This window comes from Haliotis cracherodii, unplaced genomic scaffold, assembly GCF_022045235.1.
Source record: "Haliotis cracherodii isolate W230 unplaced genomic scaffold, xgHalCrac1.p SCAF_5, whole genome shotgun sequence".
Taxonomy (NCBI): domain Eukaryota; kingdom Metazoa; phylum Mollusca; class Gastropoda; order Lepetellida; family Haliotidae; genus Haliotis; species Haliotis cracherodii.
Window position 1 is genome coordinate 11230260 of NW_027266308.1, and position 14859 is coordinate 11245118.

The 14859-nt window shown below is 43.6% G+C and overlaps 1 protein-coding gene across 2 annotated transcripts in view; it reads right to left on the reverse strand.

Annotated features, from left to right (window-relative positions):
* LOC139443241 (inversin-B-like) overlaps positions 1-14859 on the reverse strand; it is a 72292-nt gene that overhangs the window by 26584 nt on the left and 30849 nt on the right. For both annotated transcript variants that reach the window (XM_071224213.1, XM_071224212.1), the window contains exons 4-7: positions 13619-13874; positions 8344-8580; positions 5666-5740; positions 402-600 (exon numbers count right to left, since the gene is read on the reverse strand). In XM_071224213.1, coding sequence (XP_071080314.1) covers positions 402-600; positions 5666-5740; positions 8344-8580; positions 13619-13874 — 767 coding nt within the window. The remainder of the gene's footprint in view (positions 1-401; positions 601-5665; positions 5741-8343; positions 8581-13618; positions 13875-14859) is intronic.

Genomic DNA, 14859 nt, shown 5'->3' on the forward strand with positions numbered 1-14859 from the left:
TGTTCAGCTAACAAAACACTGAATTTAAACAGAGTGCCCATTCAGAATTTCGTTCTCAAATCTCATCACACGAGCGTTCAGAAAAGCAAATTGCGTTTCAGATCTTTCTAGAACAAGGCTGAGCGAGTTTTTACGTCCAACTCATTATACACCGGAATTGAAATCCTATCAACTCTATTCATTCTCTGAAATCAGATAGTGACAACTTCAACCGCAAATGAAAACTGACAGGCTGAATTAGCTTAACGGCAGAACAGGAAAAATCAATTTAAACACCTTTTAACGTGTGAAGCTAAACAAGGCATTTTAGACTTTCCTCGGGCGCACTGGCACCAGAATGGCTTGTAAACATGAAATGCACGTGCTACTTCCGATCTGCACAGGCTATCTGTGCTACTTACGATCTGCCTTTGTTGTCAACGTGTGCCGTGTCGGCGCGATGCTGCACCAACATCTTCATGCAGTCGATGTTGCCGAGGGTGATGGCGTAGAAAAGCGGCGTGCAGTTGTTTCTGTCCTCGGGGTCCACCTTGGCTTTGCAATCCGACAACAGCGTTTCCATACAGGACGTGTGACCGCGACTTGCTGCACAGTGGAGAGCTGAGGAGATTGAAAGGAAATAGCACCTAAATATGCAATCACGTTCTGCATTAATCTGTTTTGGTGGTTTTGTTCTTATTCTGAACAGATCTGTTTTTTCCGCATTTGAGAGCGTCGCTGCTCTGGCGTTCGATGTTTTTTTTAGCTCAGGTCTTTGGAACAAATGAGTTTCATCTATCCGGGCAAGCTGCTGTCGGTTCGAATGTTGGGGGGGGGGGGGGGGGGGTTGGCCTAGTCGTCTAAGGCGCCGCAATTCGCTGTGCAGAGTTGCGTCCCTTGGGCACGCCAGAAACCTATGATTGTGGGTTCGAATCCCGGTTCGCCCCGATTATGTTTCTAGGTTTGTCAGCACCATACCCGTGTTCGTGGGTTTCACCGAAGTGGTAAACGTCTGAGACCTGCATCACTTCGGGCTTTCCTCCCACATTAAGCTGAGACGCCGTGATATAACTGGAATAATGTTAAAAGCGGTGTTAAACCCAACTCACTCACTCACTCACTCGAATGTTGGGGATTAATCTAACAGGAACAAGTAAGAAGGTTTAGATTAAATCTCATATACTGAGAGGGGGCACAGGTGGCCCAGTCGTCTAGGGCGCCGCGATTCGCTGTGCAGAGTTGCGTCCCTTGGGCACGCCAGAAACCTATGATTGTAGGTTCGAATCCCGATTCACCCCGATTATGTTTCTAGGTTTGTCAGCACCATACCCGTGCTCGTGGGTTTCACCGAAGTGGTAAATGAACACTTTGGTCCAAAGTTTGGGCTTTCCTCCCACATTAATCTGACATGCCGTGATATAACTGTGATGCTGTTAAACGCAACTCACTCACTCACTCATCATATACTGAACCTAATACTACTTTTATGAAGTCCGAGAAAGCCTCTTTAGCTGAAAACGGGGAAAATGCATCGGGGAAAAACAGGAATAAACAAATTCCCAGTTGGACATACGACCTGGGCCCCGTTGCACAAAGCGATCTTAGCGCTACGACCGTCGTAAGCCTATGTTATTGTATGGGAGTTATGATCACCTTAGCACTTAGATAGCTTTGTGCAACGGGGCCCTGAGCGTCTAATAACGTCCGGGGGTTTCTTAATTTGTTTCTTGGTGTTTCTTCATTTGTTTCTTGCTCGTGCTCTGTAGCCAAAATTCAACTAAGAATCTTCATTAGATTGCGTTCATTGTTTTCCCAATAATTAAATAGGGTCAAAGTTAGATATGTTTGTTTGTTGGTTTGCTTTGTTTGTTGTATAAAGCCAAACTGTAAATAATCCAGTCTGGACCAGACAATCAAGTGATTGATATCATGAGCATCAATCCACGCAACTAGGATACGATGACATGCATCAACCAAGTCAGCGAGCCTGACCACCCGATCCCGTTATCGCCTCTTTCGACAAGCATATTCACCTTTTACGGCAAGCATGGGTTGCTGAAGACCTATTCTACCCCGGATGTTCAAGGTTTGTATTTAACATACAAGTAACTACTAGTATATATGAACGTTTCCCTCGTCTCCTGTGCCTAAATACCGCTTACGAAATTCACGCTAGTCCGCTAGCCCGAGACTATTAAATTGTGCTGAGGACAAGTAAAATCCAACTATGTAAATATAGCAAACATTTGTCTTGTTCACTGGGTCTAACTCCGAAGACTAGTGAAATAATAGATACACTAATCTTTAACAAAACCGAATTTACAAGGCTGTGTCTGATAAAACCCAGATAGACAAAAAATGAAAAGGTTTTCCTAATTTCAGCCTTGTGTGAGCCGGGCATGAGACTAAACAACAAAATCTGACCGCTGGTGAGATCTGAGAAGGTGGCAGGAGGAACTATCGCAAGTTATGTTACATATGCATGTATGCATTTACGTCACTCCTTGTTCAAATGACACATTCTGCCTTTCTGAGTGTTTCAATAGGAATAATTCATATTCCGCTCATAGTCCGTGAATAATATTGGATTATGCGTTTATTTGCCATTTTCTCATGAACGTTAACGATTCATACTAGGAAGAGTTATGGAATATGTCTCTTCAAAGAACCCATACATCGCAATATTATACGGTCAATACAAGGTGCGTTACACCAGAACTATTACTCGAAAGAAGTGAGAGAACAGCCGATTCTTTCATATTACTAAAGTTAATCCGTCATACCCTGGCAGATTACCTACAGCTATATGAAAGAACTTTCTTTTGAGTCGTATACATCGATTCTACTGAGAGACGTCTCCCAACGTGTAGAAGAGGACTCAGTGCCTCATGCTTGTCAACCCGTGGCGAGAACAGGCCTAGGTGCATCATGCTTCTCTTCCGGTGGCGAGAACAGGCCTTATTGTCTCATGCTTCTCTTCCAGTGGAGAGAACAGGCCTAAGTGCATCATGCTTCTCTTCCGGTGGAGAGAACAGGCCTAAGTGCATCATGCTTCTCTTCCGGTGGCGAGAACAGGCCTAAGTGCATCATGCTTCTCTTCCGGTGGCGAGAACAGGCCTAGGTGCATCATGCTTCTCTTCCGGTGGCGAGAACAGACCTAGGTGCATCATGCTTCTCTTCCGGTGGAGAGAACAGGCCTAAGTGCATCATGCTTCTCTTCCGGTGGCGAGAACAGGCCTAAGTGCATCATGCTTCTCTTCCGGTGGAGAGAACAGGCCTAAGTGCATCATGCTTCTCTTCCGGTGGAGAGAACAGGCCTAAGTGCATCATGCTTCTCTTCCGGTGGAGAGAACAGGCCTAAGTGCATCATGCTTCTCTTCCGGTGGCGAGAACAGGCCTAGGTGCATCATGCTTCTCTTCCGGTGGAGAGAACAGACCTAAGTGCATCATGCTTCTCTTCCGGTGGCGAGAACAGGCCTTATTGCCTCATGCTTCTCTTCCGGTGGAGAGAACAGGCCTAAGTGCATCATGCTTCTCTTCCGGTGGTGAAATAGGCATAAGTGCATCATGCTTCTCTTCCGGTGGCGAGAACAGGTCTTATTGCCTCATGCTTCTCTTCCAGTGGCGAGAACAGGCCTAAGTGCATCATGCTTCTCTTCCCGTGGTGAAAATAGGCCAAAGTGCCTTATTATACAATGTGTGTTTTATCACTCTGCACATATACCCGGGGTATTTGTGTGACATGAGTGTGTATTATCGCACCCTGACGGTGTAGCTCATTGTCCATGATATGTACCAGTGTCAAGCCCACTCTCAACGATCCGCCACATGATGCGGCTGAAAACAATACAAACTCACTCACCCGACTCCAATCTTATGAGTGAATGAATCAGTATGGTTCTACGCCGCTTTTAGCAATATTCCAGCACTATCACGGCGGGAGACACCATGTACCCGTGTGGGGAATCGAACCCGGGCCATCGGCGTGACGGACGAACGCTTTAACCACTAGGCTACCCTACCACCCCTTCTTATGATCGAATCTCTCAAAGCAGAATGGGGGGGCACGGGTGGCCCAGTCGTCCCATAAATCTTACTAAGGCCTGTGCGCATTTAGTAATATCGATATTTCGTCTAAACATACACGTAAAACCTTTCAACGATCCTACGATAAATGGAGCTGATTAAGCAAGGGCTAAAGACGTCAGTCAGAGCGGGCTATTTCTATTATTGTTATAAACATCAATAAAGCCTACGTCAAAACGTAAAAAAAAAACCATCACGCCATGACACTGGCCACGCTGTGGAGACTGTTCTGGGGGCACAATACTTGATGTCTTCATTTCTAATTATTGCTTTAATCAAACGTACATAATTGATGTCGCCTCGGCCCGGTATGGCAAGGCACACGCCCCGTTACTGATCAATCATTGGCATGGCATCACTAAGGGCTGTTCCATGGATTAACCCCGCGAGTCCTGCCACGTCTTCAAGTTAAGGGCTTCCCTCTTGATCATGACATAGTGTTTGCTTTGACATCGGTGATCAATCGTGGGCCTGTTGGAAGAGTGGATGCGTCCCCGCTGGCCTCCTTAACTAAGATGCTTGATTCCTCCGACAAGCCGAACAGGGGGCGGAATGGATTACTCCAAGCAATGTCCAGTGAGTGAGTGAGTGAGTTTGGTTTAAGGTCGCTTTGAACACGGTTTTTGTTATATCACTGCATGTCGGCTTCATATTGGAGGGAAGTCTGATGTGTTGAAGGTCTTAGATGTTTACCGCTTTTGGAAAACGACCCGTGAAGATCCGGGTTAGAATAGGTCTCCAGCAAGCCATGCTTGCCGTAAAAGGCGACTATGCTTGTCGTAAGAGTGAGTGAGTATGGTCTTACGCCGCTTTTAGCAATATTCCAGCGATATCACGGCGGGGGACACCAGAATTGGACTTCACACATTGTACCGATGTCGGGAATCGAGCCCGGGTCTTCGGCGTGACGAGCGAACGCTTTAACCACTAGGCTACCCGACCGCCCCGCTTGTCGTAAGAGGCGACTAAAGGCATTGTGTGGTCAGGCTCGCTTACTTGGTCGATGTAATCGTATCCCAATTGCGTAGATCAATGCTCATGATATCAATCACTGGATTGTCTGGTCCAGACACGATTATTTACAGACCGCCGCCACATGGCTGATTGAGTTAAACATCAAACAAACAAGCAAACTTTCGGAAAATCCACGAGCATGGGACTGGTGTTGACAAACCTAGTAATATAATCAGATCGAATTGAAATTCGCACCCACAATCATAGGTCATAGCCAAGTGGTTAAAGCGTTCGCTCGTCACGCCGAAGACCTGAGTTCAATTCCCTATATGGGTAAAGTGTGTGAAGCCCGTTTCCGGTGTCCTCCGCCGTGATATTGCTGGAATATTGCTAAAAGCGGTGTAAAACCATACTCACTCACTAAACAATAACAATAACCTTGTTTGGTGTGGCCTATGTTTAACAGCAATACCATCATTAGACGCACTGGTCGCCAAGGCAGTCATCCCCATAATATGTCACATTTGATGACACAGCTGAGTTGTCTTTTTAAATGATCACCTACATCCCCCGTAACCATTGTGGCCATCTGATTCCCATTTAGACAAACGAATCAGGAAACAGCTCGAGGAAGCTACAATCTTACCTGTTAATCCATCGTTGTCGATGACATTTGGGTCGGCACCAGCCTCAACTAGAATCTTACAAGCAGGGGGATTACCTGAAACACAAGAAGTGCGGAATTGCTAGGTAGCGTATTTTCAAAGTTAAACCTTTTTTGTCCGGACAATCTGTGACATAATGTTCTTATATTCCACTGTTCCGGATAAATGAGGTCACGCTGTTCATGAACAATAGTATGACAATGACTGCTGCTTCATCTCACGAAGAATAAATCAAATATTCGTTTCGTCTTTAAAAGTTTTTGGTTTTTTTAAAATACAGTGAAACCTCGTTAGTCCGGACACCTCACGTCCCGGGCGATTACTGTTAGACACCAGATTGATGTGACAAGTACTTCGCAGGCCATGACCCCCATCCGGGTTAGAATTGTTCATCAGCAACCCATACGTATCGTAAGAGGCGACTAACGGAATCGGGTGGTCAGGCTCGCTGACTTAGTTGATGTATGTCATCGTATCCCAATTGCGTAGATCGATGTTCATGGTGTTAATCAGTGGATTGTCTGGTCCAGACTCGATTATTTACACACCGCCATTACAGTGCCATGAAAGCGGCGTAAAACATGGTACCGTTCGGATAAACGAGGTTTCACTGTATGCGAAAAGGAACAAGGCACAACGGGATATTGGCAATTAGATGACGTTGATAACGTCAATGATTGACGTTGATATCGTCAATGACTGACGTTGACATCATCAATGACTGACGTTGATTACGTCAATGATTGACGTTGATTACAGCATAACTGACGTTGATTACGGCAATGGCTGACGTTTGTCGTGAAAAAGTAATCCCAAAGTGCAAAGTGCACGAGGTATTAAACAGCTGCAGCGGAATGCGTTGTTTCCTCGAACCTGATGTAACCAGATGTAACCAGACGTAACCAGATATAACCTGATGTAGCCTGATGTAACCTGATGTAGACAGCTCACGACCTGATGCTTCTCTCATTTTTCTGAAGGAGTTACAAATACCCATTGGTATTGATGTTTTTAATTCGACGCCAGTCTCCCATCTGTCAAGGCAGTATCGGCCATTCTGGCAGACGCATCTCAATACATTGTTACCGACTGTAGGTCCATCACAGTCAGGTCGAATATGTAAAGTGGGGTGCTGTTATCACCAGCCGTATTAGGCCGGCCTGCTGCGACTGTGATTACACAGAGCAGTTTGTAAGTACGCTAGTATTTGTGTATAGCTGTTATAATGTTGGTACAGATGTACAGCATAACTGCAAACTACATGCAGTAAAACATACGTTAAATACATACACAACATATATGTGATGATACTGATGATGATGATGATGATGATGATGATAACAAGAGTCATCGGAAGTTGACAAATTCTCCCCCCCCCCCACGGCCCCTACAAATTCGAATTCGAAAGAACAAATTATCTGCCTGTTAAGTCCACTTGATGAAGAATTTCTATCTGATCTGTCTGTCAGTATACAAGAGTAGTTATTGAGCTATCAAAACAATACCATGGAATTGGGATTCGGAACTTTGTATTTCTATGTCAGGTACACACCAACATGAACAGTCAAAGTCAAACTTGTTGCCAGGGAAACGGAAAAAATATAATTTCTAACAATCATTAAATAGCAAAAGGCACCATATGACAAACTGGTCACATGTGTGCATATTTTCAAGGAAGAATACCTATTAGTTTTAAAGATGTAGTCAAAGTCAAACTTCTTGCCATGGAAACAGGAAAAAAATATCTGAATTATATATATTGAATGGGATTATAATAATATCAACAACATGAAGGAAGTAGAAATTAATAATAATACATAATTTAATAATAATAATGATGATAATTAATAATGATGGTGATTGCAACAACAATAATGGTACAAGTACAGAAAACTACGGTTATAACGAACTCAAAGGGACCACTAATTTTAGTTCGTAATAACCGTAGTTCGTTATAGGCATATATACAGCATTTATACAACAAATGGTCGGATCTAAAAAAATATGTTCGTTTTATCGCTCAGTTTGTTATAAGCGTGTTCGTTATAAACGTACTTTACTGTAGTATCCTTATGGTTACTGGTACATAACGATATATAACTCGTATAACTCAACTGCAATTAAGAATACAGTCAAAGAGTCAGTCGCTTCTAAACTAAAGAACGAAATTCTCTAAAAAATAGCATGGCACTGGGGCATCATTCGCGAGTCGTTTTGGCAGATAAGAACGATTCAGCTTTTGTATCAACTGCTGCATCCGATCAACAAGAACTCCGTCAAAGAGACTCACTTCGCAAATGTCAGTGCCATAATAGGCGTGGGTTTCCATTTCTTTAATATTTGAAAGTCAACACTTTAAAAAAGCATTTGTTTTCTGTCTAGATTGGAATTGTCAACGATCAATATTTTACACGCAACGTCATACGTCAGAAGCGTAATCGCCCGCGGTTTGTTTTGGTTCTCATACGTTGACGTTTGATATGGAGGATATTACGTTAACGTTACCCTTGACCCAAGCCAAGCATGTGACCTTGAAGAGAGCACATCTTTGAAACTGAGAGACATATCTTGATATTTTGTGTGAAAGAGAGGAATAATCAGATGGCAAAGCATGTTAATATCAATTATTATCACATTTAAAGAGTGAAGTATTCTTTACCTGCACTAGCCGCCCATAACAATGGTTGGCGGCCATCTTTGTCGGTGATGTCGTACGGCACCTGGTGTTGGAGAAGCAGCCTGAGCACCTGGGTACTATCTTCCTTGCCCTGGGTGTTGAAGCCATCCCGAGCTATCTGAGCAGCGTAGTGGATGGGACGGGCCTTGTGTTTGTCGGGGGTGGAGAGATCGGCGTCGTGGTCGATCAGGATCTCCAGACACTCTGTATGGCCCGTTACTGCGGATGAATTAAAACGTCAGTAACTGAGGAATATACGTTCTCGTAGCTCTCACATAAATAGTGAAAGATATATAGGAATTAATTACTACTCTTGCAAATCGTATTGAAATTACATTTTGTTTGTTTGTTTCCAGTGATTGATATTGTGAGCAACGATTCACGTACGCCGTCAAGGTACAAGGACATGGAATCAGCCAAGCCATGGTTGGTTGGTTTGTTGTTTAACGCCGCACTCAGCAATTTGCCAATTATGTGACGACAGTCAGTAAATAATCGAGTCTGGACAAGATAATCCAGTGATTGACATCATGAGCATCAACCAAGTCAGCAAGCCGATCCCGTTAGAAAGCCTCTTACGACAAGCTCAGTCGCTTTTAACGACAAGCATTGGTTTGTGAAGACCTATTCTAACCCGGATGTCCAGATGTTTATTGAAATTACTATACAATAAGGAGTGTAACGGGTGGATGAAGGTTTGGATCATAATTCATCTTGCCTTTGAAAACATTTTAAGACCATCGAAGTCAGGTTATAAGTTTCTGTAGTTATTTGAAGATGTCATTGACAGACGCACCGAGCAGACGCTCTCCCATTAGACCACGGAGGCGGTCCTGTTCTCCTGTGTGTGCTCATGATCTAACCAGAGCAGGGTTAGAAACTAACAGTTTTTGTCCACTAGTCCTTATAATGATAACATATATAGCAAAACCCTTAAATGGGCCAATTTCTACTAGTCCTAAGGATACCTTTACTATTGGGCAGTTTGGTAAGGACTACAGGACTAGTGCCAATTTCTAACGCTTCGGAGTATTGGCATTTATACGACGAACTATTCTGTTTTGTATATTCATGTTCTAACAAGAGTATTGATTACAGCTAGCGATATATGTCAGTTGGACGATACACAACAATGCACTATTACTGACATTTTACATCAGCAGTAGGATAGAGGTGTACGGCTTACTCACATATCTTCAACGTGGTAATGGGCAATTTAATCACATAGTTCCACTATGCGAAACGTACAACATCGGTTATGTGAAAAACTTACGACGTCAGGTTTCGCGTAATTTTGAGTAAGTGTTCAAACTCTTATACATTAAAAAACCCGCAAACATACATTACGTCTGGTGTGTGGCGTTTCCAAGGGTACATTTGCCATAACGGACACGGCTCTGTTCTACAAAGCGATCATATCGCTTCGACAGTCGTACGCTATGTTAAAGTATGGATGGAAGTTACATTCACCTTAGCGCTACGATCGCTTTGTGAGACGGGCCCTGGGCCCACTTGCACAAAGTGATCTCAGCGCTACGACTATCGTAATCCTTCGTTAAAGAATGGGGTTTACGATCATCTTAGCGCTACGATCGCTTTGTGAGACGGACCCTGGGCCCACTTGCACAAAATGATCTCAGCGCTACGACTATCGTAATCCTTCGTTAAAGAATGGGGTTTACGATCATCTTAGCGCTAAATTCGCTTTGTGCATGTGGACCCTGATCTTTACAATTATACTTTGATGGGTAATATTTCGAAATGGGAGTGATTTTGACAAACGAGTCGATGAAAATAAGCTGTTGTGAGTTGGGCTCAACGAGGCTTACACAGTATTTCATCTACATTACGTTGAGTCAGCATAATGTTGGAGGAAAGGAAATCCGGAAGTGACGTAGGTCTTGGAGGTGTACAAATTTGAGTGTAACCCACAGCTGGGCATGGTACAGAGCGGGGTTCGTTAATAATCGGTTATATTTGGGATTCGGACCAATATGATAAAGTTAGTCGAAACCGAATGATGTAGTGTTTGTCATCTGCCTTTCTCACAACGGTGCATCATGGTACTTTGTGCTGACATTCAATAGCTGCGATTACCGATCCCCGCATCCTTCGTCATTTAACCCCAATCTAACAACTGGGGATATTGATTGTCCCGTCGTCACAAAAGAGTGAACTTTGAATAAGGATTCCAGATCGGAAACAAAAACAAATAGTTTTAGAACCCATACCGTGTTTCTGGAATCCTAATTTAAAGTTCAATTTATAGCAACGTCGTTTAAAAAAAGTAATTAAAATATAAGGGCCAGATTGGTAAGATTAATTCTAAAATATTTTCTGATTTGTAGCCACGCGGGGGTGTAGGAATAAAGCCAACAGCGGAAAAAGGGTAGACTTTTCAAAAGGGACGATCCGAAGCCTCTAGTAGGGACAAAACTGATATTAAACTAGGAACGGATGAGAGGATACGATAACGGTAGCTGACACTTCATGCAATGTATTCAGTGCGTGAAGACCGTGCACAAACTCCCTGTGACTGATCTGTATACTACCCAGGGAGCTGAGAATGATTGTTGAGTGCACACTGATCCGGTGAGTGGTGTAAAAAGCATGCTTTGAGCATGCCACTGAGTGGGTGGAAATATGCGCAATATAAACGGCCTATTATTATTAGTAGTATCTGTGGAAACACTTCAATTCTGTTAGTCGCCTGCACACGCAACACTGGTCTTGGAGTTTGTTTGTTTGTTTGTTGTTTAATCCCCCCAATCCTCACTTTAAAGTTGAATAAAATTCAACTTACTTCACGCACACATCAGTATCCAGCGGGTTAACGCCACACTCAGCAATATTCCAGCTATAGGGCGGCGGTCTGTAAATAATCGAGTCTGGACCAGACAATCCAGTGAATGACATCCTGACCATCGATCCACGCAATTGGGATAAGACGACATGCATCAACCAAGTCAGCGAGCCTGACCACCCGATCCCGTTAGTTGCCTCTTACAACAAGCATTGTCGAATTTTACGACAAGCACAGGTTGCTGAAGACCTATTCTACCCCGGATCTTCATGGGTCTGGTCTAGAGTGGAGTCCTCGATATAATGTGTGTCAGTTAGAATCTGCAGACTGAGGAATTAGAAAACGAGACGCCAATGTGACAGTGCATCAACACCCGGTGTTCAGACTCTTACCATTAATACCACTGCACAGAGTCCCCCTATCTGTTGAAAGACATACGAGCAATCAAATACGTACAAGCCCCATCCTCGGTGTGCCGGGAGATTGTATCTCATTCCATCATTATAAATACCCTGTACACATTGGCCACCTATGCTTCGTTTTGAGTTAGGTGCGAACGCTATTCTAAATAAATCTGTCCAATCAAATTCAATCGTTCTTTCACGATGGAAACAAGCGGTAATATCACCAGTACTTAACTCATGGGCGTGTGAGCTGGGTTTAACTCCGCTTTTAATGGTATTCCAGTTATATCGCGGCGTGTCAGCTTAATGTGGGAGGAAAGCACGAAGTGATGCAGATCTCGGACGTTTACCACTTCGGTGAAACCCACGAGCACGGGTATGGTGCTGACAAACCTAGAAAAATAATCGGGGCGAACCGGATTTCGAACCCACAATCATAGGTTTCTGGCGTGCCCAAGGGACGCAACTCTGAACAACGAATCGCGGCGCCTTAGACGACTGGGCCACCCGTGCCCCCACTAGACACATGACACTTTGATGCATGCCGTCTCAAACCCAGTGAGTGAGTCTGGTTTTACGCCGCTTTTAGCAATATTCAAGCAATATCACGGCTGGGAACACCAGAAATTGGCTTCACAGCAGACACCAGAAATTGGCTTCAGTCACATTTACATCTGGAAACGTCTGATAGGACTTCCTACCTTAATACTCGAGAGAACAATTTGGAAATTAAATTTGTTTCGAACTCTCATTCAGATGGCTATTTGGAATGGTTGTTGGTTCCAGCTCATGAACAAGAAAGATCATGTACTGATTTGCTGATAATAGAATTGGAACGGATGACGTCACTTCCAAAACGAAGCTTGTTAGCGAATGACTTCAGGGTATTTATTCAAATAGAACGTAGATAAAATGCCTTGAATATCGAAGATGAACATGTCCCGACTAACGTGACCTCTAAAGTGCTTTAATATACGGTTAAGGCGATCCCTGATATATTCAGATTGTTGAGGAATTATATATATAGGTGCTAAAGGCATGTTTTGGCTACTTCATGCGTTACTATGGTAACTACCATCTTCGACGAATACAAAAACAAAAAAACACAAGAAACAAATTCTGGTAATTCTAGAATACTGACAGTGTAAAAGTTATCACAAAAGGTTGCCATGGCAGAAGGTTGTCACAATTGTTCTATATTGTGTTATAAGAATGTTATTAAATCATACCGATCATCACGCTCTGGTGACAACATCAATGTTTAATGTCGAGAACAAAATAATGTAAAATGCAATATCGCTGATTATTGAGTCTTGAAAAGCAACATGTTTTGCTGCTTCAGTAAACATGACATATTTACCTTTGCGTTGCGAACTAAATGTTTCCAGGGACAATCGATCAATGTACGCACTTAAGGTCTGTACAATATACTATCACTCATCATGTGTATGCTTGAATGGGGGACATCAGGGCATTGGGGTCGCCATTTATCCTCTTACTGTGATCGCCATAAAAGGCGCAATAAACAAATACTATATCTGTGAATCTATCTTTCCTCTGTGCCAACTTTTCCATACTCTACTATGTATAATGTAGACCATTATAAAATCTGGAACCTTTCCACCCCGCTTACAGACGGACAGTACCGAGTCAATCGGAACGTCTTAGTCTCGAATGCATTTTGGAATTCGTTTCGTTCACGTGTTTAACCACGTGATACAACCTTGTTATAGACATGAACCTTACGTAACTCTTGAAACTTCTTCCGTTGTCGTTTTTCCAATTAAGTTTAAACCTTATTTCTGTTAAGATCTGTTACACTAGCCTTTCTGTTATAAACGGATACAGTATACAAACTCCATTACAGTGAAACCATGCGATTGCAACACCACTTCTCCGTGCTTTCGGACGTAGTAGCGGAACATGCCGATCGGGTCCGAATGTGTGTATTGACAGTCTCATGCAGCATGCCGTGACGTCACAATGCAAGTACGCGAGCGTCTGCACACCACGTGGTATCTAATCTACTCACCATTATTAAAATACCCACCTGTTGCCCAGTGAACCACTGTATGCCCTTCCTGGTCGCGACATGTCAGATTCGCGCCCTTTTTCAGCAGCAGACGTAGAAAATTGCTGTTTCCGGTAATGGCGGCCATATGCAGAGGAGTGAGACCTTCCTTATCCGGCGTGTTTAATAACGAGGTGTCCGTTTGAAGAAGGAGCTCCGCACATTCTGTTTCCGTATTCTCCACACAGTGGTGTAAAGCTGTTCGTCCGTACTTGTCATGGTCGGATACCGTCGCCTGCAGCATGGTAAAGGCTTGTGAATATTAGACACGCTAAGCTTAAACAACATTTGTATTCGTGTTTATAGACTAAGTGTATTTAAACCAATGTGACGGTATCCTTGATTCAAAGCCCTGGGGATCATTAAAGGTACAAGCAGAGTATCGGAGTGAGTGAGTGAGTTGGGTTTAACGCCGCTTTTAACAGTATTCCAGTTATATCACGGCGTGTCAGCTTAATGTGGGAGGAAAGCCCGAAGTGGTGCAGGTCTCAGACGTTTACCACTTCCCTGAAACCCACTTCGGTGAAATCCACGAGCACGGGTATGATGCTGACAAACCTAGAAACATAATCGGGTCGAGCCGGGATTCAAACCCACAATCAGAGTTTTCTGGCGTGCCAAAGGGACGCAACTCGTCACAGCGAATCGGGCCACCCGTGCCCCCTCATTAAATCAGAAAGACCTCACAAGTCTAAACAAGATTATGTCCAAAACAAACGTTACATAAGTTTATATTGAGCGATGCATCGCCCATTTTTCAGTATTTCCTCATTGATATACGAATAACAGTCTCAATGGAGGGTTAAAGAGTGGCAATTTCAAAATGCATACCACAAACCACATACCAAATTTCAAAGTGGTGCACTTGTAACGGACAGAATGGTATTCTCAATATGGCTGCCATGTTTAAGATCCGATCGGAATTTTATGAGAACGTTTTAGAGGCACCACAGCTGGGATTAAAACCCTTTTGGCTTCAGGGGGGATGTCGAAAATGTAAAAGAGTTTACGACAGATGGACAGACAGACAGACGGACGAACGAACGGACAGACAGACGGACGGACGCGCCCCGCCATAAACCTGAGTTGAGAGCTCATGGTCACGTTCCACAAAGCGATCTTAGCTTCGACGTGCGTAAGTCTGTGTTAAAGTATCTGAGTACGGGAGCTGTAGCAAGGGTGTTTGTACGTAGGGAAGATACCGTTGTTTATACGGAAGA